The sequence below is a fragment of the Equus caballus genome, chromosome 5 (assembly GCF_041296265.1).
Source record: "Equus caballus isolate H_3958 breed thoroughbred chromosome 5, TB-T2T, whole genome shotgun sequence".
Lineage (NCBI taxonomy): Eukaryota > Metazoa > Chordata > Mammalia > Perissodactyla > Equidae > Equus > Equus caballus.
This window is the reverse complement of record NC_091688.1, coordinates 35,858,973-35,885,593: the sequence shown is the minus strand read 5'-3', so window position 1 is coordinate 35,885,593 and position 26,621 is coordinate 35,858,973. Positions and strand designations below refer to the sequence as shown.

Genomic DNA, 26,621 nt, shown 5'->3' with positions numbered 1-26,621 from the left:
GAGGGGATAAATTATGAAGTACTGGCTCAACTGTCATGTAATCCTGACAAAAAGCTCAGTCTCTCTATGCCTGAATTTACTCACCTAAAACAATTCTCCCTCCCAATGGATAAGTGCACAGAGTACCCTGAGCTCTTTGAGGAACATGCAGAGGTGTTATAAAAATGATTAATCATGACCGTAGGAAAAAAAAACCCAAACATTTTCACATCAGAGGGAGGCAGCACACAAAACAATAAGAAACAAATTACTAAATTTTGCTTTAAAATTTGCAGTTTTTTAATGAGCAGGTATGTTTCACTAAAAAAGAAAATGTAATTAGAGATCAGACCAAAAGATTCCTTTGAAGAATATCTCCAAGTGTCTTCCACTGGCTAAAGGAATACCCTACTCACAGCTCCAAATCTAACTCCTTTCCTAAGATGTTAGCCAATTTTGCCAGCTTCAGGAGACTCAGCTATCATATATACACAAAAGAAAAATTCCCCTATGCCAACTCCACAAAGAAACACCTCTGATACAGGTGGATGTTCAGGCACCAGCTTAACACATAAGGATAGCTTGGATTTTCTGGCCATAACCTTCACATTCAGTCCCCTACACCTCATTTGAGCCTTCTATTACTTCTTCAATCTTCCTAAAGCAAAAACTTTTTGAAGGCTCACTGTCTCTTATTCCTCAAATCCAGAATTTGGACCTTCTTCTATTCTAAGTCCATCCTATGTTCTCCCCTTTAGTTTCTACCCCATGTATTATTGCCTGCCCCTAGATCCATTGATCAACTCTCACTCAGATATTCTGCCTACATCATTTCATTCCATAATCTGCTAGTCATCTGTTCTGCCTATTACTTGAAACAGATTCTCAATTCCTTGTGGCCTGACAGTTTTCCTCTGACCCTGATCCACCAGATAAGATCTTATTCTGCTTCACAACTCTCTATCAGAGCAGACCAACAAATTTCTATCATTTTGTGCATCTTTGCCTTTCTCCTCTCCTCTGGAAAACTTGCTAATGTTCTATTATCAGCAGAAAACCATGGAACTTTAGAACCCAAAACAAGAAACATCATTCAGTTCAAGAGATTAAATGATTTTCTCAAAACTAGATAATTGTAGGCTAGTACTAGAAGGCAGATCCCTCGTCACCTAGGCCTGCTGCCTTTCCAGTATAAACCCATTATCTCTCAACCTTCAACCTCTTGAAGGTTTATCTAAGTAACCAGTATATCCTTTCTGCAAGCCTAAAACATTTAGCAGTTTTTGAAATTCTTCTACTTTCTAAAGAACTTTGATACTTATCTCTCTAAAAATAAAAGTCTAATAATAATCAGCTTTAAGATTATATTCTCTAGGGGCGAGCCTGGTGGCACAGTGGTTAAGTGCACACATTCCACTTCAGCAGCCCAGGGTTCTTCAGTTCGGATCCCGGGTGTAGACATGGCACATCTTGGCAAGCCATGCTGTGGTAGGCATCCCACATAGAAAGTAGAGGAAGATGGGCACAGATGTGAGCTCAGGGCCAGTCTTCCTGAGCTAAAAGAGGAGGAGTGGTAGCAGATGTTAGCTCAGGGCTAATCTTCCTCAAAAAAAAAAAAAAGATTATATTCTCTAAATTAACCTACGTTTTACTTGCATGCTACATAAATCGGTAACATCCCTTACTCAATACTGGTACAAGATTTACTATAATAATTTTTAATTTTATTTACTTATTTTTTATTTTATTATTATTATTATTTTTGCTGGAGATTTGCCCTTAGCTAACATCCATTGCCAATCCTCCTCTTTTTTCCGCTTGAGGAAGATTAGCCCTGAGCTAACATCTGTGCCAATGTTTCTCTATTTTTTTTTTTTGTATGTGGGACACCTCCACAACGTGGCTGGTGAGTGGAGTGGGCCCACACCCAGGATCCAAACCCATGAACCTGGGCCACTGAAGTGGAGCACACGGAACTTTAACCCCTCGGCCATGGGGCCAGGCCCAATTTTTAAATTTTTTTTTTTCCCTCTGCTTTATCTCCCCAAATCCCCCCTGATACATAGTTATATATCTTAGTTGCAGGTCCTTCTAGTTGTGGCAATAAATTTTTAAGACAATAACCTAGATAATCCATCCACAAGGTAGTGGTTAAATAAACTGTGGTACACCAATGCTATGATGTATACGTCATGGTCAAAAACAAGGTAGACCTTTACGGTCTGACGTAGAAAGATCTCCAAAAGACATAATGTGAAAAAAGCAAATTACAGAAACATGTATGTTTGTTTATATATGCATGTAATTATCCCATTTATGGGAAAAAGTGTATATGTATATATCAAGATACATAAAAGTATACAAAACAGATTGGAAAGGTATTCAAAATTTTTAACAATGGTTACCAATAGCTAGAAAAGTGGTGGAGGGGGCAGGGGAGGAGTACATGAGGGAGCATTTACATTTTGTCCATATAATTTATTTTAATTCCTAAAACAAGATGTACTTGTTTATTATAAGAGCAATAAAAGTGAAAAAAGGAAACTAAAATAATTAGTAGCTACAATTTAATCAGTTCCAGCCATGGTGCCAGACACTATGCTGAGGCATCAAACACATTTATCAATAATCCTCACAGAAACAAGAGAAAGAGAGAGACTGATTGATTATGCCCACAGTGAGGCTGAAGTAACTGAAGTTCAGAAAGTTTATATAGGTCATAAATAGTAGTGCCTGAGTTGAGGTTTAACCCAAGTCTGCCTGGATCCAAATAAGATGCTATGTTCTTCCTATGATATCACACAGCTGAAAAGGGATATAAGTCCCAAATTCATGAGTCCCAAATTCATATTAAAAGTGAACTGTAATATGATATAGCTCCACTATAGCTACCAATACTTTTGTTCAAGATTTATCATTTAACTGTTTACATGTTTCTATATATAACTGAACTGAAAACTACATAGGACCCTATCTCTAAGCTGCTTTGCAGAATAATGTGCTTCTTCTAAACTGAGTGGCATCCAAGTGAATGGAGAGTGGAAGATCATCAAGTTATTAAAGCCCACATATAATAAGATAACTGAATCTTGCTTTAGAAATAAAGGTAGACTGAATAGTATTTCACGGCTGAGAAACAAACAGCAACAAAGAAGTAAGAAATTCCCCTAAACCTTAATCTGATTCTTATCATAAGCCCAAAGGAACTATTCTGAAGGACCAGAGAATTGAGCATTACCTACGGCATGTGGAATACTTTCAAGGCCAAGAGATCCAGTTCTGTTACAATTCTACTGCTATACTTACGAAGCTGGTCGGTCTTGTCTGAGGTCAATGGTGAAGACAACTGCATCTTCACCTGCAGAAAGGAACGTACAGGGAGAATCTGGTTCCAGGGCCAACTGAAGGAGAAAAACGGGAAAGGATGAGGTTTCTAAAGATTAGAATTAGAGTCGTCTAGTTTATTCCTTTATCTTTAGGAAGGGCTACATTTAAAACATTTCAGCAAGAGAAATGTCTACCTTTTTTGTTGTAAAATCTCAGAAAAGGAGCTAATTTAATAAGCCCATTCTTTCTTGTTATGTGTGAATTATTTACAGCCTGTCGAAAGGACAGGCAATTTGCTATTTCAACCAAGCCCCCAAGGGATTTGAATAGTGTTACCAAAGGATAATATCAGCCATTTGGACTCATTCTCAAGTAAAATCAATTCTAGACGCTCAGGTGGGGAGAGAAATGGTGCCCAAGTTTCATTCCCTGCATCTTAGCTCTAACAGTTAGTTATCTAATGGGTTGAGGGTAGGCTTAAGAATCAAAGAAACAGGTAATTTTCAGATTTCCTGAGCCATCTGGGCTAGAAAAGGATACTCCAGGTCCACCTACATATTTGCCTCGGGTTTATAAGAAGAAGGAGTCATTCTCTTTCCATGGCATGGAAGAATATAGTGCCTTCTCTGAGACTAAGCAGCTCTTAGCTCCTCAGTGGCTGCCACTATGACTATTTGGCCTATATTCCCAGATCTAAATAGGGCTTCCAGAAATAGTGCTGTTTGTGCACTGAGAGTTGTGAGCAGAAAAGTTGGAGCTCTCACATATGAGGAGCCAACCACCAGGACCCTGGAGCTGTTAAGATGTTTTAAATACAATCACAGTAATTATAAAGGTTTAGAAGGCATAGGAGACCTTCAAACCACCATGGGTCAGCTTGGGGGTTAGGTACAATCGAGGCAATGCCATACGTGAAAGATCTAGAGATCTCTCACATACTTGTCTTCCAAGAAGTTTAGAGTGGCTGCTTTTTCTCCCTTCTTATCTACAAATCTTAGAACTGAAAAAAGTGAGGCAGGCGACCACAACAAAGGGGACACAATGGGCAGAGATAGGAGAGGGCCTTGGCTGAGATCCACAGAGGAGGTGGATTGCACAACCTTTGGGGCAAAGACTTAGTTACCTTGTGGGATGCTCCCTTGTGCTGGGCCACACGCTTTGTATTCTTGCAGCACTGTGTGGCAGACAACTCTGCTACCCGCACCTGCCCATCACGGGCACACATGGCCAGGGTGGAATCACCACTGTTAGGAAGGAACTTGGCCTGGGTGTTAAGAATAAAAAAAGGGACACACAAAAGAAATTGAGGAGGTGAATTTGAGAGGGGAAAACGTGATGACGATCCCAAATCATCCACTTTTGTTGCACAACAGGTGGAAACTTAACTCTCCTACTCTTATACAGTTGGCTGAAGTCTAATTTCTTCCAAGAGTTAAAGGAGAGGGAGAGAAAAAACTTCTCTGATGTAAGAGAGCATTTCAGGTGACTCTGGAAGGTTGAACTGGTACAGGATAAGTGCTCAGATGAACTAGGACTCTACCTAGTAGGGGGAAAAAGTAAAGAAAAAAAGGAAGAAAATCTATTTGACTCAGGAAGCAAAAATAAATTTGCTACAAAGAAAAACAAAAATCGGGGGGATGCTGGGGAAGGAAAGAGAACATGCTCAGGGATAAATGGCTGATACTAATATGATGGCTGGGGCTGATGAGTAAACTCTCCAGAGAATAATAATATAAATTAACATTTATCAAATATTTATTAAATACCAGACAGTTCTGCTTAGCTTCTTGTTATTTAATCTTCATAACCCTCTATGTAATTAGCCCTATATTACAGATAAACTGAAGACAGAGGTTAAATAACTTGCCCAAGATCACACAGCTATTAAAGCATGGGACCAAGATTTGAACCCAAGGAGTTTGGCTCAAGAGCCTCTGCTCTTATATGCCTCCTACCAGGGGATGTTCCGTACCTTCCTGACGATTTCCAAGCATCCTACCTATGAGGCTTCCAACAGTCTTCATGCTCAAAAAAACAAAAGGTGGCCATGGGTCTTCTGGTATATTTAACTCCTCTAAGTTATTATGGAAGCCAAGGTAGAACAGATACCTGATGTCTAATTCCTACCACAACTCACTATCAGCTCCCACTCCAGGCAGCAGCTGGGGTTTGCCTAATTCATGTCTGATTTTCTCAACTGCTGTTTTGCTCCCTTGCCTCACCTGGAAGACATTGCTTTTGTGGCCGCTCTCAAAGTCCAGTACTGGCTGCCGCCGCACCCAGTCCCAAACCACCACTTTTAGGTCATCGCTGCCACTGGCCAGCCAGGTGCCGCGCTGGTTAAAGTGCAGGGTATTGACACAACCAGTATGGCCCTCAAGCCCATGCTGCAGGCGGAAACGCTGCACAAAGACTCTTGCCCCACAAGCCTCATATACAAAGCGGGCACTTGATCCCAGCTCCCGCTCTCGAAGGGCAGGAAGGGCTTGCCAGCGAGGTCGGGGCAGGGCTGATGTCTCAGAGGACACCCAGTCCTCTAGGGCCCGCTCATCATCTGATGAGTCCTGGTCACGGTTGGCCCGCTTGCGCTGTACACGGCGCCGAGGATGCTCTTCTTCTTCCTCCTCTTCTTCCTCCTCTTCTTCTGAGCGGTCATGGACTTGGTTTTCATCATTGATGGAGTAATGGCCAGTGTCCTCCATGCTGTCAGAGTCCTTGTCTTCACCTGAGCTCTCTGTATCTGTGCCTCGACTTTCTGTGCTGGTGCGGTTGGGGCCACCCTCATCCCCGGTCAAGCTCAAGCTCAGGTCTGAGGCCTCCACTTCAATGCCTGAGGATGTCTCCCTTCCCTCCTCAGCTCCAGACATCTCCTCTGGACTGCTTGACAGGCTTCCTGCATGTTAGTGAGGAATGGGTGGTGAGGGGGAAAAAAATAAGGAAATAGGACAGTGATCAGAAGGATTTTCCCTCCTTAGTCTAAGAAATCATCACATCAAAAGACCCAGAAACAAACTCTGGTCAAAGTGTTTTCATAACAAATGCTTACAGAGAGTACCTTCTGAGGGAGAATATTATAAAGGATGAGAAATTGAAAAGATTAAGATCAAAGCCACACACAAATAAAGGTGCTTCAACACAAGTGAAGAACTGCAGAACAACCTAAGATTCTAACAAATTCTCAAGAGGTACAGCATTGGATTGTATGAAAGTATGCCCGATACAACTACCTTAGGGCTCTGTTGTGCTGGATAGGCATCCATAGTTACAATAAATAACTAAACTGAATATAAGAGAAAAGAATAGCCATCCCCAGCAAGAGTTGGCATAGCCATCTTCTGAAGAAAGACGGAAAACAACTGATTAAAATCATTTTGACAAGAGATGAGGAGTTGGACTATTTCCCACTTCAAGAAAGCACTACTTAGCCCCCTAACTCTTAAATCCTAAAGTTTCTTCCCCCAAAGTCCTAAAACCCACTAAGAATCCAAAAGGAGGCAGAAGAGACCAACAGGAATTGTGATCATTTGAGTATGTTCTTGCTCACTGTTTGCTAATAAATGTATTCTGACTTACCTCCATTAATAATTTTAATACTATTTTTAGTTATAGGAACTCTTTATTGAGACAAAGTTTTATTAGGAAGCATACGTAAAAGTGACAAAAAGCAGGGATACTACAGTGGTACCTGAGGAGAAAAGTTCACCATCTTTTAGGTCTGCCATGTTGGTAGTTACAAAATAACTGGGTCACTTTGAGCGATGTAATCCCCTACAGTTAGATACTGCATTCTCCTATCTAACAGCCAAATCATATTCCAATGAGCACTCTGGCAATGTTGCAGAGCCACTGAACACAACTTCCAACATAAGGTCAAGGTGTGAAGAAAGGAAGGGAGAATAAAGATTTTAAACAATGCTCACGGCCACCTTTCCTCAGATGACTAAAAATTTTATCTTGCCAGAAATAAAGGCTGTTAGAAAAGGCAGACAAGCTATGGGTAACTCTGTATGAGCTATTCAACTCCAATACCACACTGATATTTAAGGATTGAAGGTCAATGCACCTTACTGCTTAGTGATCTGGATTAGGGCATTTTCTAAAGATCTGTGAAGCAATGGTACACCTTTTCAATGAACTCTTGGGCAAAACCAAATAAAGAAAACAGTTAAATAATACAAATGCTTTGGTTCAAGCAGTGAGAGAAGGTTGGGAGACACATAAACAGCTCTTTTCAAAAACCACCTCAACTAAGAACACAATGTGAAAACAACTGGGCTAGGAACTGGAAGAAAAAGAGGAAAAGCAGCAATTGCTGAGACTGCTACTATATGATGAGAAAGATTAATAGTTGCGGTTTTGAAATACATCTGGGTTTGAGATTGGGACTGGTGAGAAAAGATAAAACATCACACCTATCACTTCTATGGAGAAGGAAATATAAAATATCAAAACTTCTAGCACTTATTGTTAAAATTATGACAAACAAATTAAGATGCCTTTGGGGGCCTTAACACAATAACATATGGGCCAAAGCATATCACAAGCTCATCAAGAGGACCCGAACAGTCAATGACCAAGATCTACCTCAGGGATTGGGAATTTTTTTCTGTAAAGGATCAGATAGTCAAAATTTTAGGCTTCACAAGCCATATGGATCTCTGTCACAACTACTCAACTCCACTGTTGCAGCACAAAAGCAACCATAAACACTATGTAAATAAATGGGGCCTGACTGTTCCAACAAACTTTACGAAAACAGTGGCAGGCTGGATTTGGCCTGCAGGCCAGTTTGCCAATCCCTGATCTAGCTAATGGCCAAACTCCAAATCAATTGTATACCTCCAACCCTGCTAAAGCCCTGTGCCTTTCAACTAAGCCCAGCGAAAAATCTGAACCACTTTCCTTTACAGAAGATGAATGAATGGCAATGCTAAGAACAGAAACAAAGGGGCAATACAATACCAATCACATCAACTAGAATTTAGCCTATAATCCTAACCTGCAAAGTGCTGAGGAATTCTGGACACTGGTCTGCCCAACTATATCCATTTGAAAGATGTTTCTCTTGTTTAGAAGTTGGCTCAGAGTTGAGGCATTGGACGAATAACCCAGATAGTAGCTATACTCTATCAGAATCTTGATATTCTGCCTTCAGATCTGCCCTAGACCCAATGATTTAACACTTGGTAGCACTGGCCCTAAAAAAAGAAAGAAAGGGAGGGAGGGAGGGAGGGAAAGAAGGAAGGAAAGAAGGAAGGAAGGAAGGAAGGAAGGAAGCAAGCAAGCAAGCAAGCAAGCATGCCCCAATTCCAGCTGGTTTAGGTTATAACCTCTTGCCCTACCTAATATCTCTATCAAACTGTGATCTGCCATGGAAAGAGACCTCTCATTACAACTGGAGAATCTCACTTTCCCAACAACTCCCTGTTCCCACCACCAATTGAATCTTCTTTTTCTCCTTTATTAACAGCATCTCCTAGGTTTTGTTCACCCTTACAACCTTTCAGAATTCCAAACCACCTGACCTCTTCGAGGCACAGCTCTATTATTGATCTTCTGAAAAAACTCAGAAAGTTGAAGGAGCAAAAGTACTAGACAGTCCAAGGTGTTTCCTGTGTAATTTTCTATACTCAAAACAACAAAGGAAGGTTTCACTCTTAGGAAAGATTTCCTTCCCTCCACTAAAATCCAGGTCTCCACTCTCTTTGGGGGAGGAGGAGAACCTCAGTAGATAGCAAAAAATAGCTTCACTTTCATTCTGGCCCCTTACCATTAGCTAAGTCTGTTTTGCCATCTGTGCTGCTCCCTTTGCTGGACATCTTGAATGATGTTTATTGTAGCCAGCCTGGATATGGGAGAGGAAGAAAATGAAACAATTAGGAAACAATCTGGGAAAAAAGATAAAAAGGACAAGGAGATTTAACAATGTATAGCCTTTGTCATTTTTATAAAAAGTGTTTGTGCTCAACAGGGCTTCTCAGCTGCTGAAAATCACATCAGATTACCCCCCCCCCCAATATCTAAATTCCATAAAGGGACATTTCTTTGGGAGGTCAACTGCCATCTCTTTACCTTACTCACTGAGTGACTGGCACTGGTTTTTTTCATATGGGAATGAGGGAACTGAACTAAAACCTACAACAGCAGGCATATATCAAGTGACAGGTACTGCAAGCAGAGAGCTTTAACTCAATACAAAAAGTTAGCTTCAGCACTGCCCTCTAAACAAGAATCTTTTGCTGTAAATATTAGTCATATATATCCAAAAACTCTTAAAAAGCATTTGTTTTCACAACATGAAGAGGTGGATCAGACTCTGAATATCATTTTAAACACAAATTAACAGAGAGAAAAGAAATCAAGCTCTTGGGGTAAAAGCCTGGGTTTTATGTTCACTCAGAGGACTAGCTTCCAACTTATAGATGGACATAGGAACTAAGGATTCTAAGAAGCAGAGCCGAATGAGAGCTCAGAAGCACACTTCCCCTAGGACAGATCCTAAAAGGGTTTCTTTTTTTCTCTCTTATGACTAATAGTCACCAAGTGCAAAGCTAGGGAAGAAAAGGGCAACATTTCCATTAAACCATCTTAGTCCATTTCATAAAATGGCAAACATTATTTTACCTAATTCCACCAACTTTTGCCAGATTTATCTTTTTCGCACAGTCCTAAGTGGGAATCAGGGTACCTAGCTTTTTCCCTTTTATATCACTATAACGCATTATTTTTTCAGGGCCTCACTCCTACCTCAAGCAAATTCCAAAGAGCAAAGAATAATATTATTCAGACCAGAATTTTGTTAAGCCCTTTCAGTGCCTTGGACAAAAGGCAGTGGCAAAAGACAAAGTATGATTATGACTCCAGTCCTTGTAGCCAGGCACACTGGCCTCTAATCTTTCAACAGTCCTTTCATTCCGTAACAATTATCCCAGAAGCAGCCCCATCCTTATCCTTACGCCCTATTCTCCTCTACAGAAATCCAAGTTGCTTCAAAAAAACTCCTCTGCCAAGAAACAGATGCCCAAAGCTTCCTCATAGTAGGCCAGGGCGGGGGAGTAGAAATAATGCAAGAGCAGGACTGAGGCTGAATCTGAGGGAAGGACACCTGGAAGGCTGCTGGTGAAAGACAATGCCAACAAAAAACAGATTCACATGAAGAAAAACAGTGAAGAGCTGTCTGCAGAGCAAGCTGTTTTCCTCCTCCTACTTTGATGATATATTTTTGTACAGCATTCCTAACACAGCACTTGTTTTTCCCTTTCAGTAGTCCCTGTTTATATTCTTTAGAATCTCAGCAGTATCTTCTTCCCCATCTAGGGTTTAAATTAATTACATTAATTGCAAAAGTCCTACGAAATGGAGAAAACGATCTGCACTACTTTATTAAGATTAAAAACTAAGGTGATAAGCATACCTTATGGTCAACTGAGAAAAAGATCTGATGTTTTCTCATCTCCAGAATCAAAACTGTCAACCATACTGTACTTCCCACCCCACTGTTACCCAGTCCCAGAGAAGAAGAATAAAGCAGCTCCAAAGAACCTTTCTCAAAACTGAAATCTGATCAACTTCTACAGAAGCCCAGACTACCTCAACTTTAGACTCATAATGGCTCTAGAAACATTTGCTTTTCCAGTCTCCATGACCAGGAGGAGCCAAAAGCCTAATGCTCACCTAGCTCTGAGAAGTGGGAAAAGGAGAGCTATGAGGTTCACCCATTCCCACAGGTTGCAGAGCTCATCTTCTGGGGAAACTGCAAGAAGGGATCTTCTCTTTAAGGAAAAAACTTGACAGAATTTATTGCTAAATTCAAAAACAGAGAAAACTCTGTAAATGCTTATTATCAACTGTTTAATTACCAAGCTGATAGGCAGACAGCTTCTAAAGGTCACATTTTAGAGGCCACAGAGTTTAGCAAAACTTGTCCCAGAATGAAAATTAGAAGTCCAGGGTTCTAGTATCAGCTAAGCCCATTAGCATAATTTGTGACTTTAGGTGAGATGCTTAATCTTCACTGTACTTCATTTTCTTCCTTTGTAAAATAGCATTAGTAATTCTGTACATGGTATAGATAAGTAGAATTATATGTTAAAACTTCTGCAGGGGGCTGCCCCAGTGGCATAGTGGTTAAGTTTGCACGGTCCACTTTGGTGGCCAGGGGTTCACAGGTTCGGATCCTGGGTGCAGACCTAGCACCGCTTATCAGGCCACGCTGTGACGGCATCCCACATAAAATAGAGGAAGACTGGCATAGATGTTAGTCCAGCAACAATCTTCCTCAAACAAAGAGAGGAAGAATGGCAACAGATGTTAGCTCAGGGCCAATCTTTCTCACAAAAACAAAAAGAAAGCCTATATGTGTGTTTTTACACACACATTTAATCAATTCACATTAAATATTAAGCTTAATTTTTCTAGAAAAGAAATTTCAACATTCTCTTTCTATACACCACTGGATCATCTTCCATACCCCTTAGAGTGCATACATTCCCACCTTGGCGGACCACCTCTCTAGAAAGCCAAGAAATGATGACAATAATAAAATACAATTACTTTGGGAATAAGGAGCTATTCTTATCATACAAATTTCAGTCAAAATGAAGAAATTGAAAACAATTTCAACTCTAGGGCAGGAATTAGAGTAAGCGCCCAAATTAAAGCAGGCTAAGATGCTATGACTGTGCCCTAGGTCTCAAGTAAAGGACCCATTCCAGAATCACTTCCATCATCAAAGTATACCACCTTATTTTATAATCTGAAGTTAGGGACCATACCTGACTCAAATTTACACTACCTTCTTCATTCTTTAATGCACTATACATACCCAAGAAATCCACTATTTTAACCTTGATCAATTTCCATGTAAAATCCAGTCCAGAGCAAACCAACCTGAGCTTGGAAGAGCTGATGAGCTCACCGCCCCAGGTAGCTGGGGGAGTTTAATTAGATTAGCTCTACTGCCTGTACTCTAAAAATAACCATAACCCCTGCCAAACTGAAGGTTAAAGAGTAAACTATTCAGGGATGGGGGAAAAAGACCCAGGTGTTATCTTAGTTTCTACCTAAGAAATTCCAGTCACCTGGATTTTTCTTGTTTTCATAAGAAAAATGCCTTAAATTTTTAACCATATACATTACAAAATATTAACCAAAAAACAAGCAGAGGGGGTACAGTGTACAAGAGTACTTTGTGAAAGAGGTACGAAGCATCTCTTGTTTAAAACCAATGTGGCTGCTTTCTTTTCCTAATATTGATGACAGATTTGTATAAGAGACCATGTATACTAGAAAAATGGGATGTCCAAATGCAAAAAAAAGAAAGCTGACTCATAGTTTGTACAATATACAAAAACTAACTCAAAATGGTTCATAGACCTAAATGTAAAAGTTAAAACAATACAACTTCCAGAAGAAAACAAAGGAGATAATATTTGTGACATTGGGTTAGGCACATACTTCTTAGGATAGGATGCAAAAAGCACAAGCCATGAAAGAAAAAATTAATTAACTGGGCACATCAAAATTAAAAATCCACTCTTTAAGAGACACTATTAAGAAAATGAAAAGACGGGGCTGGCCCCGTGGCCGAGTGGTTAAGTTCGCGCGCTCCGCTGCAGGCGGCCCAGTGTTTCGTTGGTTCGAATCCTGGCGCGGACATGGCACTGCTCATCAGACCACGCTGAGGCAGCGTCCCACATGCCACAACTGGAAGAACCCACAACGAAGAATACACAACTATGTACCGGGGGGCTTTGGGGAGAAAATGGAAAAAATAAAATCTTTAAAAAAAGAAAATGAAAAGACTAGAAGAAAATATCTGTAAAAGACATTTAATTAAGGACAGCAACTAGAACATATTTAAAATCTCTCACAACTAAATAACAGTCACTTGAAAAGATGCTCAACATTATTAGTCATTCGGGAAATACAAAGTAGAAACCACAATGAGAATCCTCTACTCACCTATTGGAATGGTTAAAATTTTAAAAACAATAATAATGAAAGCTTACTTTATCAAGTGCTAACAAGGAGCAGAGCACAATCAACTCTCATACACTGCTGGTAGAAATGCAAAATGGTAGTCACTTTATAAGTAACCGCCCAACTGTTTTCCAAAGTTAAACATATACTTACCACAGAACTAGCAAATCCCACTCAGAAATGCACTCAAGAAAAATGAAAATCTAAGCCCACCCAAAAATCTGTAGCTGAATGTTTTAGTAGCTTTATTTAGATTCACCAAAAACCGTAAATAATCAAATGTTCTTCATCTAGGTCATGGATAAGCAAATTGTGGTCCATCCACAAAATGGACTACTACTGAGCAATAAAAAGTAACAAACTACTGATACAGCAACACAGACTGATCTCGAATATTATGCTAAGTGAAAGAAGCAAGACTCAAACAGCTAAATACTATGATTCCTTTTATAGGACATTCTGGAAAAGATAAACTATAAGGACAGCGAGTACATAAGTGGTTGCCAAGGGCTGGGGGTAGGGAAAGGGAACTGACTACAAACGGGCATGAGAAAACTTTTTGGAATGATGAAAATGTTCTATGCCCTGATGATGGTGGTATTACGTGACTATGCATTTATCAGAAGCCATAGAATCAGTCACTGGAAAAAAAGGGTAAATATTACTATATGTAAATTATACCCAATAAATCTAGCTGAAAAAAAAGAACGAGAGAAGGAGGGGAAGGAAAAGAAATCACAGAAGGTGTTAAATGACAGATAAAACCCAACAATTAAAAATACAAACTGTCAAGGCTATGATTATAAACAGAAGATAGCTAAAGTGGTCAATATGCCACAGTAAATGAGAGCAAAATGTCAGGTTTTCTTACTTGAAAATGAAAGTGCAGGATTTTTGTTGCAACCAAGGCTGCCTGTGTGATTTATCAGCAACCGCATTAAAAGCAAGATGAATCCTAAACTCATAAAAAGTCTCCCACCCTCTTGTCTCAGTGACAACTAAGAATATCAGGAGCTTAAAGTAGTTCAAAGTAGTTCTAGTAGTTGTACTATTAATTTGTAGACTTACGCTTTTTATTTTTATTTTTTAAATTTCTTTTAAATTTTTCCTTTGGAGTCTAGGGTCTATGAAAACTGGTCTAATAACTCTACCTTACCTTGGGCTCAATGGAAACATCAATATCTAAATAATATTACTGTCCCTAATCCCTTTACTAAGACCTGAACTCACTCTTAGTGAGTTGCCCTGAGTTACATAACCCTCACATTCTCTCAGGCCAGTCCAGCAGTCTTGTTTGGCAGGCCTCATCCTGTAACACAAGTGCCCAACTCTCCCACATAAATATCCATATTTAAATGAGACAAGGTTTTAGAATTTCCTCTGAAACTCAAAGGTGATGGTAGAAGATACTTCAATTATTAGTTAGATATTTGAGAGCCACACTGTCCCTGGTTCCTCTTGGGAGGACAGATGTCCCATACCACTCATAACTAACAGCTATTCAGGGCTGATCTCCATCCAAAATACAAATTTGCTTTTCAGCCCTAGGTCCCACAGTCCATCTGGAATCAACCAGTCCTACTTTCCCCATCCCCAATTTCCATTTTCAAGCTGAAATGGCTCACTTTAAATTCATTCTCCTTACCTTACTAATTTTCCACTTCACAATAAACACTTCTCCAAGCCAACTTCTGACTCCTGCTGCCAGCCACAAGTCTAATAGTACAGTGTTTATTAATCAGACAGAGAACCTGAGGCACCGAAATTCAAAGGATGTCTCCAAGGAAGCTGAAACTCATACTATATAAAACATGTTTAGAGGGGCAGGCCTTCAGTTCTGAGCCACTCTCTATTAAATACTTGCAGGAGCTGAATATACTACACTGTCTCCTCTGGTAAACTGGACAGAGGAACAGAAAGAAACTATGAATGTTTCTGGATCAGGAAAATTAATCTCTATTCCTATCGTGCAGAAGATTTGACACTACAGGGCAACCCAACTGTACAGTGCCTCTAGCCTCCCTTGTTTATCCAAATTACAGGCCTCTGGCACCACCCAGTGGCTCATCTGTACATAGGCATGCTAGTAACGTAACAATGTACCGGCAATACAGGAGCTACAACTATAAACAAAGTAGTCACAATCTCTTTTGTACTCAATAACCAATTAGGAAAAATGAGTACACAACTAACTATGATACAAGACCTACAAGTATTGGTATTATTAAAAAAAAAAAAGGATAAAGAGAATGTTGCTGCAAACAGAGGAAAGGACTATATTTAGTTTCAGGGAGAAAAGAAAAGCTTCCATGGAGAAATTAGCTTTTAAGCTGGGTTTTGAAGGAAGGATAAGATTTCAATAGGTAAAGATGAGAAAGACATTCCATCAGGACTAGAATGAGAAAAGGCATGGAAGATGAAGAAAATGCTATGTCCAGGAAAATACATGAGTAATCTGGTTTGGCCAGATGGTGAGGTAGACTTGATTAGTTAAAAAGTATAGTAAAAGGTGTGTATGTGTTATGCATCAGGAAGATTATTTTGTCTAGGACAATAAGGTGGACTGAAATGAACAAAAAAGGAAGGAGAAACAAGTTTAAAAGCTGTCATAACTGCCGAAGTAAGAAGCAATGAGAATCTGTCTTAGGATGATAGCAGAGGAAACTAAAAGGAGGGAATCAATGTGAGAAACATTGTAGAGGTAGAACTGATAGTATTTGGCTCAATAAGCAGTTAGAAAGCTCAAAAAATAAAAGAGACAAGTTTGAGTCTGGGTGCCCAGAGGAAATCAAGTGCCATAAATAAGAAGCTGGCATATGGGGGAAGAGAAGAAGTTGATATTGATTATGTTTAAAATCCAAGTTGACATGTCAGGAAGGTAGTGGAAATCCAACATAGGTCTGCAACTTAAGAAATAAATTAAGGCCAGAGATTCAGACTTGGGAATTATTTGTATAGAGAAGCTCCAAAAATAAATACCTTATAAATTATACCTCACTAAAAAATGAAACAAATTAAGTACCCAAGAAAGCTCTGGCAGAGAATCCAAGGAAACAATCTTGGGGGACAACTACCGTTAGGAAAAAAAAGAAGGGGCTGGTCCAGTGGCATAGCAGTTAAGTTCATGTGCTCTGCTTCGGCAGCCCAGGGTTTGCAGGTTCGGATCCCGGGCACGGACCTAGCACTGCTCGTCCAGCCACACTGTGGCGGCATCCCACATAAAACAGAGGAAGACTGGCACAGATGTTAGCTCAGCAACAACCTTCCTCAAGCAAAAAGAGGAAAATTGGCAACAGGTGTTAGTTAGCTCAGGGCCAATCTTCCTTACCAAAAATAAAAAGAAAGAAAGAAAGAAAAAGAAAGAGGAGGGAGTCTGAAATGCTCAGGGAAGTAGAAGGGATAACGTGAGTGTTAAATGCCTTGCAAGTCAAGAGAAAAAAAGTTTCAAGAAGGTAGGGACGGTTCATGCTACAGAGAATTACAGAAAGATGTACAATGAGAAAAGGCTGCAAGAGTCAGAACAGCTTTTCCATGGAATTACCTCAGGTATTGAGTGAGAATACTGGTTTTCTCCCTATTCAAGGATCACAAAATAAAAAGATTCAGCTACCTCTTCAGTTAAGTCCATTAAAATTATTTCCTTAAAAAACTCTTTAACCTACCAATTAGGAATCATAATCTGAGACCCATGTTTAAGCAATTCAAAAGTGTTTTTATTCATATTGTCATGTGGACAGACCTTTTATACTTTACATGTGCTTCTCTAAGAAATGTTGAATTCTATGTTTCAGCACATTTGCTTTCTCACTTGGCATTGAAGAGCCCTATTTTTTAAGGACAGCATATGGTAAAACAGAAAGTAAAGGGCTTTGGTCTCAGTTGCACCTGGGTTTGAATTCTATTTTTACCACCTACTTTTGAGTTTGTTTCTTCTTTTGTAAAATTGGATAATACCATTACCCAGCAAGGGTTGGTTTAGAAGATTAAACAGAAAGTTTGCAAAGAGGCTGTCTGTACATGGTAGGCATTTGTATTATTTTTCTAGCTTCTCATCTTTGGTTCTAGACTGCAATTCCTAGAGAAGCCTGGGCTTCTTCGCCACTCAACAACAACCATCAAAACACTGTACACAACCTTGGACACAGTTCCAAGTCTATGAAATCTGCTTACCTGCTCTCACTGGCCTTTCAAGAATTCAGAGAAGTTTGTTAACATCTTCTTTTGAGCACATTCCATGAACTGGGGTAAAGAATATACCCAGGAATCTACAATACAAGCTCCCCTCTCTTTAAATTATCCCCCTTCTTGAAGGTTCAGAGAACAGCCAAGATGAGATCTTCAAAGCAATCCCTAGAGATGACAATGAGGAAGATAAGGAAGTCCTGCATCAACTATACTATGAACAAGAAACTTGGTTCCTCTTTTGGATAAATGCCTTCTCTCCCTGTTGGTAATACCAAATGCCCTGTGTTTACAATTGATTGGTTTTAATTCTAAAAATAGTATTTCAGAGTATGTTAGGAATGTCCTCTAACCCTTAAATGCTGTCTCCAGCAGTAGAGTTATGGAACTTTTCATAATAATGCTTAAGCCCATTTATCTCAATATAAATGATTCTAAGAAAAATCCATTTCTAAGGAAGTTCCATTTTGTTTCCACTATGAAATGATTTACCTTTACATCACAATCCAGTCTCCATTACCAGTTTTTGCCATTCACATTTCAAATTTTTCTTAAATTGTTAGAAAGAACACTAAAAAGATGAAAGGATAATGCTCCAAAGGTACAACTTAGAATAAAACAAAAAGAGAGGCTAAAAACATCAAGAAGTGCCCTGCTACCTGCACTAGGTTAGAGGGTAAAGTCTAATGCTGGGTCCAAAGTAAGGTTAAAAACATAGTTGATAATGTGGCAATGCTTAAAGTACACCAGGGGAATATAGCTTCTTGGCTGCCACTAGAGGTAAACCCTATAGTAGCTTTCCGGGTGGCTAAAAGCAAGAAGAAAAAAAATAAATGTGAGGTAAACATGGATGCTTCATATTAGAACTTGGCCAGACTCCTTAAATAGTATCCTCAGAGGATAATAGCAAGTATCTAACCTCCCAGGTACAAAGATGAAAATTTCTGCAATAACTCAATCCATTAGACATGCTGCATTTCATTAATAAGATGCCATCTTTGTCATATTAATTATTTCTATTGCCGTATTTGCAAACTCAGGGCAGACTCAGTTCATTAATTTATCTTTAGCATACACATCCCTGGGGTTAAGATAGTACTTGAGAAATTGGGCTTCTGGCCCAGAAACTATGTCTTGTAGAGGGAGAGATAAAAGACTACAAGAAAAAAGTGACCAATTCATAAAATTCATCGCACACTAATTTTTAAAGAACTTTCAAGGACTTTCTTCTCATTCTGAGAAAAATTAACTGAATCAGTAAACAAGAACAGGTAGTCCTTTTTTCTGACCAATTTTACCAGTGACGGAGTTCATTGGATACATTCACAAAAACGAGAGATGAAAAGTTTTCAATATTACTGTAAAACTAATCTAAAATCACTGGCATTTGGCTCTAAAGTTAAGATATACATAGTCACCACCTCTATGCCTGCTGATGATTCAATTTTTTCAGTTGCCCGGGTTCCAAATGTGTAAATAACAGATTATCTTGGCTCATTAATAATCTGCTTAAAAAAAAAAAAGGCTAATGCAATCTTAAAAACTAATTCTAACACCAAAGTTACGCAATAAAAAGCTGTTTGGATAACTCTCCCTTTTACAATCTGGACATTTCCTAGACACGTTTAGAGTAACTTTTCTACAGTAGAAACAACCCAGAAATAAGTCCACCTACTGAAAACAAAGTTTTGCTAGTCACTTCATGATTTTACAAGTTTGTAACTCACCTGATAGAATACAGGAGCTAGAGTGTGAAATTCTGAAGATCTCAGTATCCCACAAAACAGTGAACTTCTACAGAATGTCTTCTACTAGAGTCTGTTTGCTTTTGAAATGCCAGTATTGTTTTAAACTGACAACAAAAAGGCTGCTTTCTTTTAGCTCTCTCTGAAGACAAGCTTCTGTCTTAGGTTGATCCTAGTTAACACTAAGGATCATAGCACTGGGACTGATTCTTACACATTTTTTTTTTTTTTAAGATTTTATTTTTTCCTTTTTCTCCCCAAAGCCCCCCAGTACATAGTTGTATATTTCTCATTGTGGGTTCTTCTAGTTGTGGTATGTGGGATGCTGCCTCAGCGTGGTCTGACGAGCAGTGCCATGTCCGCGCCCAGGATTCGAACCAACGAAACACCGGGCCGCCTGCAGCGGAGCGCGCGAACTTAACCACTCAGCCACGGGGCCAGCCCCTGATTCTTACACATTTAATAGAGTGCTATATCAAATGCCCTGTCAGGTTGGTGGTGGAAACTAAGGTCACAAGCACAACTAACCTCCCACTTAAGCCATGCTAGGAAATACTTCATAACATGCAACAATTCTTATGCAACACTCTGAAACATAAAACATCTTCAGAAAGATAAAAATTTTTAGAGTTGTGGTCCACAGACTAAGAACATTGATTCATTATATACACAGCTGTCACCTGGCACACAAAATGTGAAATTCTTGTCTAGGGAAGGTGGAGGGGGGGTTTCTTTACCAGCATGTAGAGTAATAAGGAACAGCCAGTCAAAGTTCCCTCTTTCAAGATATTTCCTTTTCTCCTCCCACTCTTTCCCCCCACCCCACCCCTCTCACCCAATATAGATCTCCAGATCTCACAAAAACACAAATAATAAAAAAGTCTCAGCCCACTCCATCACCCTCCATCCCAAGAGTCTTTTACCTTTCAGTGGAGAGAATTTAGACCCTGGATGGTAATGAAAGTTGATCAACTCTAAGTTGATCACCGGCCAGAAGGAATACAGTAGCTTTCATCGTAATGTTATACAACACTTAATTTTCGTGTGCCCTTACCTCCCCAAAAAGATGTGGGAAAAAAGCCAACAAGAGAAAGTTAAAAACTTCTCATCTGTGCTGTCATATTATTAAGACGCTCCAGCTGAGGAGATGAAATAAAAAACTCTACATTCCTAACTCCCTAGCCCAGATTTCACTTCAGGAAGAAAAGAGACCTTTTCATGATCTAGTTCTTTGATAATCTATGGATGAGGATCTTTGCAGAGCCCAACAGCTTAGAAAAATGTATTCCCTCCATGGCCAAAAGGAAAAGGCATAAGAGGTAGCTGGAACAGAGGTGGTAACTAACATTGAAGCAGGAAGGGAAGGAATTACAATACTTGTGTCAATTCTCATCAGATGTGCTAACAGAAAGACCAAGAGGAAGGAAGAAATTAACAAAGGAAACTTATTGATGCTTAGTTTAAGAATGCACTTAGAGATAGACAGATACCAACATTTAATATTCTGCTGTCCTCTGGTCTTGAGCCATGATGAGACTGACCTGAATCACGTTCAGAAGCCAACCCTAGGTGGGCACAGACAAAGCACACATCTAAGCCTATCAATTAAAAATGAACTTGAAAAAATAATCAGGAAAACATTTTAAAGAAAAATGCAAAGAAATGTAAACTAATGTATAACTTATTCAAAGCCATGTCAACGATGTGTAAAAAAAAACAGCAAACAAGCTTTTAGTGTCTATCACGTGCTGGGCATAATGTAGCTTTATATAGGTTCCCTAATACAGTACTAACAATAATCTAGGAGGTAAGCGGTATTATCTCACTTTTAGAGGTGTGGAAAAGTTTAAATAACTTGCCCAAGATCAGAAGGCTAATAAATCTTAGCACAGTATTTAAACCTAGGTCTCTCCAGCTCTAAAGACTATACTTTTCTCTTTATATCTTGATGATACACACAGATACCACCAATAATAATCTTATTTCAGTTCATAATGAGCATTTTCTAATCAGGACACTGTGTGGAATAAGACTCGCCAGCGTCACACTCAACCTTTTCCTACTACAAATCATACACATATTAATAAGAATCAGCCAGGCCTACCTTCTAGAGCCACTCAGCTCTTCTGTCACATCCCATGAACCTCAACCACAGCACTATTCTCAGCTACCAGAAACCCAAGAGTCTTACAAAAATTACATTTACAAGTATGTTCTGACTCCCTTTTTGGCACTGGCCCATGCTACTAAATGCACAGGATGATTCCTCACCTGACCAAGAATTCTTCAGACCAGCTACAAAAGAGCAGTCACTTTATTTTTTGTTTTTACTCAAAATTTACCACTATGTCCTAAAAAGTTGAAATTTTAAGGTAGACTGAACTCAGATACCAATTAAAGGCAGCATCACTCATCACTCCCCAATTTTAAGTGACAAGCAGCTAAATATTTTCCTCTAAAAAGCAAGGAAAGAGAACCCAATGCTCTGGGAGGGGAAGAGACTTGATTTGACAAAAGGCTGAACAACTCAGGCAAATTAATTCCCAGCTTCTAACAATGTAAGAAACATGATCCACACAAAGGCAAAACACAAAGCAAAAGAATAAAGACAGAGGGAGACATTAACTTCTAGGCTTAACTGGAGTTATTTGAAGATATACAGCAATAGTTTCGACAGAAAATCAAGATGCGCACAACCAATTAAACTTGTCAAAGTAATTTAACCAGAGCTGGAACACAGCCAACAAGAGTACCCCAACTCCTTGGGAAATTGTGTAGGAATTTTATGACTTTAGTGGTCAGCAGCTGAGCATCAGAGTTAAGGTCTGTCTTGGACTCAAGAATTTAAATGCCTTCAACTCCTACTCACCTTTCCTCCTTTATCACTGAAGTAGGGCCAGGCTGAGCTCCTGAGAAAATAGGTCTGTAGATTCACTGAAGGACTGAGAAAAGTGAAAGTTTAAATGGCAAATGCGTCTCTTCTACTAAACAGAAAAAAGAAATTTATGAATACATTTTAGTATTTTTTTAGGCCTCCTGAGAACTATTTAAAGCAGAGTAATTTATCTCACTCTAACTACTGAATAAACAACTACAAACATAGTTACTGAAATAAAATGAACCAGGCAAGTAATCTCCCAGCTCCACTAAAACGTAAAAGTCACTTAAAAGGAAAACCTGAATCTTTTCAACGCTAACCCAAAACCAAACCTCTCAACAAGAAGCCACAGAGCAAGGGGGAAATCCCGCAGAGAACGTGATAGCGCTGGTGCCGGTTTGTTTACAGACTCCACCAACAATCATATGAGTCAGAAATTCAAGCCACCAGATGCTTTCCAACTAACAGGAACCAAATGGGACCGTTCTACGGTATCCTGAAAGATTTGGGGATGAGGGGAGGTAAACTAGGAGAATTATATTACAAAGGGTACAAGACCAGACGGCAACAACTGACTCCAGGGTTCTTGGACCTCGGCCTTCCGTACAAGGTGCTGGGCCCGAGAACTCGGGATGGGGGAGGGGACACATTGCGCGGCGGCCCTGAGGTGACGAGGAGACGCAGGACGAGCTGCGTCCCCCAAACTAAAGGGGGAAAAAAGCACACACAAATGGGTCACCCGACGAGGCAAGACGTCCCTGTGGATTGTGAGGCAGGCCCTTGGGGGCAACCCCAGGGCTGACCTGAGGAAAGGGCAGCCAGTCCTCCAGGCGGTGACTCGGGTCAGGAGAAGAAGACTTGAGCCCTAGGAGCTTGGGAAAGGAGTCAAACCTATCCTGAGGGGGTGCGGGCCAGGGAAGAGGGGGCAGGCCAGGCCGGAACGAGACACGGACCGGGTAGGTCAAGGGGGGGGGGTTAGGTAGGTCCGGCTGGGGCAGTTACAAGCACGGGAGCCGGCGAGGCTCAGCAGCCTGCTTCCCGTCTTGGGTCATCCTTCTGCCAGCGGCTGCTCCGACTGTTCCAGGCCCAGCCGCCCCGTCCACTGCCGCCGCCAACGCCGCCGCCATCTTACACTGGCCAGCGGCCGCCACCACCACCGCCTCCGCTCTCTGCGCTTGCGCCTGCGCTGCCACGCTTTCCGGCGCCGTTTGCGACGATGTACTGGAGAAGACTGAGAAAAGAGTGGTCGCGCGAGCTCTCCGCTCCCAACCCTCCTCGAAGGACGCATAAGGGGCGGGGCTTAAGGCCAACGGCAAGCAGAGAAGGGGCGCGTGCGCATTACCAAAGAGGCAAAGTTGCTTCTGCGGAGTTTGAGAGGTTCGCTTCCCTCGTGATACTAAAAGCAAATACCAGTGAGGGACCTCTGAGAGTTGTGGTGGAAATAAACTTCCTTTCTAACGAGCTAGCAGGCAACCTCCTGAGCTACCTCCATTTTTGCCCTGTTTTTGAATGCTGGAAACAAGTAGTCCTCGCCACAAGACTTCTGAAAACCCCATTTCCTTTGAGGACCTTATTCTCTTAAGTGGTTTCTATACCTTCGAGACCCACTTGCCCTCAAGAGCCTCCAGTTACCCACTTTTAAAGAAGGAATTCAGAAGCTTGAGGTGCAGCTAAGCTATTCAACAGGCTCTTTCTCCCAAGTAGGGTGATGAACACTCTCCTTCGTTCTGACGCCTCAAGGAAGGGTGCAGAAGATCCCTGAAAAGTTTACTCCCAGCTGCCAGGCCCAGGGACTTTTGACCAGAAGGCCAGGGTGCAAGAGTCTGACTCTTTCTCATCTCCTCTACTGCTATCATCATATTATAAGTCATTATATATTACTTAGACTATTGCAATAGATAGCTAGCTGGTTTGTCTACTTCCATTATTGCCTTGCTAAACATAAGGCAGCCAGAGTGACCTTTTAAAATATAAGGCAAGTCATATTATTACCCTCCTCAAAACCTCCCAAAGCTTCTCATCACACAATAAAAATCAAATGATCACAATGACCTCCAAGGAAGACCCTACATGATCTGGCACCTATTTCTCTGATTTCATCTCCTCCCACTGCCTAGCTCCTCTCTAGCCTTATTGGCCTTCTTGCTGTCACTCCAACCAAAGCATGGTCCAGCCCCAGGGCTTTTGCACTTGTTCCCTTTCTTGGAATGTTCATCTATTGGATCTTTACTAGACTTGTTCTCTCCATTTAATCATATCTCTACTCAAATGCTACTTTCTCAGAGAGGCAGCTTTGATTATTCCAACTAAAATTGTACCCTACACCACCATCCTCTGTCTTCTCACTCTGCATTGTTTTTTTATAACACATTTTACCTATAGCATTTAACCTATAACTACATATTTGTAATCTAACTATACTACTAGAATATAAGCTCTGTAAGGGCAGGGACTATGTCTTTCTCATCTTTGTAACCCTAACACCTAGAAGAGGGCCAGAGCACAAAGTAGTTATCCATTGCCCTACTATTCTATTCATTCTTTCATTCACTCCATCAACAACTACTGAATTCCTGCTAAATGTAAGACCCTGTTCTAGGTACTAGAGCTCCAGCAGAGAATAAAACAAACCAAGATTCCTGTATTCATAGAACTTATTAGTGCAGGGGTTGGGAGTAGGGGGAGCAGAGGGACACATAGACAATAATATTAAGTTTTGAAGAGTACTGTAAAGGAAAATAAATCAGGGTAAAAGTGGGTTACCTGAGTTGGGGTGCTCTTTTACATAGCGGGTTCAGGGAAGTCCCCTCTGCTGAGGGGCATTTGATTTTGAAGTGAGAGAGTGAGTCACGCATACTGGAGAAAGAACCTTCCAGGCAGAGGGAACAGCAAGGTAAAAAGACCTGAAGCTGGAATGTGCTTCATGTATTCAAAGAACAGCAAGAAAGCCAGTGTGGCAAAAGACAAGGTATGAAATTAGGAGAAACATGATGGGAGCCAGATCACTTATGGACTTACAGACCAAGGAGAGGACTTTGCATTTCATCCTAAGAGTGTTAAGAAGCCATGGACGGTTTTGAGTAAAAGAATGACATGGTCTGATTTATAAATGAAGAGATTCACTCTGGTTGATTCTTTGAGAACTGCCCGCAGGGAGGCAAAATAGAAGCTGAAAGACCAGTTAGGAAGCTATTGCAGAAGACCTGCAAGACTAGTATTGCAGTGGAAGTGGTAGGAAGGGGTTGGATTCTGCATGTACTTTGCAGGTGGCAGAGGTGATCTGCTAATAGATGAATATGGTGTGCAAGATATGGAGTCAAGATATCCCAGGTCTTTTGACTTGAGTAAGAGGATAATAGTAATGCCATTTACGGAGATAGAACTCTGGGGGGGCAGGGGTAGGAGGAGTCTTTTTTTAAAAAATGTCCAGTTCTATTTTAGACATGTTAAACTGGAGATGCCTGTTAGATTTCCAAATGGCGCTACTGAGTAAACAATTGAAATATGAATCTGAAGCTCATAGGAAAAAAAGACAATTGGTGGTATAAATTGGGGAGTCATTAAGGTATAAATGGTATAGATAGTCACAGAATGGAGAGTACCCATAATGTGGAAGAAAAAAGAAGCAGTCTGTAAACTGAGCCCTCTAATCCTGAGGCACTCCAAATAGTAGAGGTCAGAAAGAAAGAAAATCCATCAACATTTATTTAAAAGGAGCAACCAGGAAATAAAAAGAATTAAAAAACCAAGAGAGCAAGACGTCTCATAAAATAAATTTTTTAAATGTTTCAAGAAAGGTACTATAAACTGTCATTCCTGTTTAAGAGTTTGAGGTTAAGATGACTAGAAATTGACCACTGGACTTGGGAACATGGAAGTTATCTAAGACCTTGACAAGAATGATTTTAACGGAGCTATGAGATAAAATCCTCCCTGTTTGTCACCTGGTTTCTGGGGTCACTGCTTTGTTGAACACCATTGCTGTTATCACCAAATCCATTGCTGTTACCACCAAATCTTCTCTGTCTTCTTTTGAGCTTTCCTATTGCATTTGAGGTTGCGATGATCATTACCCCTTCTAGGTATTCAATCCCACTGATTTCTGTGACACTATATTCCATAGTTCCATTTATATCTCTCTGACCATTTATTTCATGAGCTTCTCTTTCTCTTCATTCTACGTGTTCTTCCAAAGTGATCTTATCCATTCTCACAGTTTAAACTTCAAGTCTTTACTTTCAACCCAGGCTTCTCTTTCAAGATTTAGACTCACATACTTGATAGCTAATGGCACTTTTTAAAAACCAGCTTTATTGAGATGAAACTCACATACCATACAGTTCACCCATTTAATGTGTACAATTTAATGGCTTTGGGTACATTCACAGATATGTGCAACCATCACCAACAGTCAATATTCAACCATTTTCATCATCTCACAAAGAAACCCAGTACCTTTAGCTATCACCCCTCTATCTTCCCATCCCCCTCCAGCTTTAAGAAACCATTAATATACTTTGTCTTTATAG

At 40.3% G+C, this 26,621-nt stretch overlaps 1 protein-coding gene across 31 annotated transcripts in view; it reads right to left on the bottom strand.

Annotated features, from left to right (window-relative positions):
- Window positions 1-23,403, bottom strand: part of DCAF8 (DDB1 and CUL4 associated factor 8) — a 79,111-nt gene extending 55,708 nt beyond the window's left edge. For 3 of the 31 annotated variants that reach the window (XR_011439107.1, XM_070267993.1, XM_070267988.1), the window contains exons 1-6: window positions 23,046-23,307; window positions 22,084-22,156; window positions 9,077-9,151; window positions 5,529-6,199; window positions 4,430-4,570; window positions 3,286-3,380 (exon numbers count right to left, since the gene is read on the bottom strand). Coding sequence is in view for 26 of the 31 variants with exons in the window: in XM_070267993.1 (XP_070124094.1) it covers window positions 3,286-3,380; window positions 4,430-4,570; window positions 5,529-6,199; window positions 9,077-9,125 (956 nt within the window). In the remaining 5 variants the exon portion in view is untranslated. Of the gene's footprint in view, window positions 1-3,285; window positions 3,381-4,429; window positions 4,571-5,528; window positions 6,200-9,076; window positions 9,152-17,457; window positions 17,638-20,708; window positions 20,781-22,083; window positions 22,199-22,895 lie in introns of those variants that run through there. The other 28 variants (XM_070267992.1, XM_070267991.1, XM_070267987.1 and 25 more) reach the window with 22 other exon arrangements.
- Between the last annotated feature and the right edge of the window lie 3,218 nt (window positions 23,404-26,621).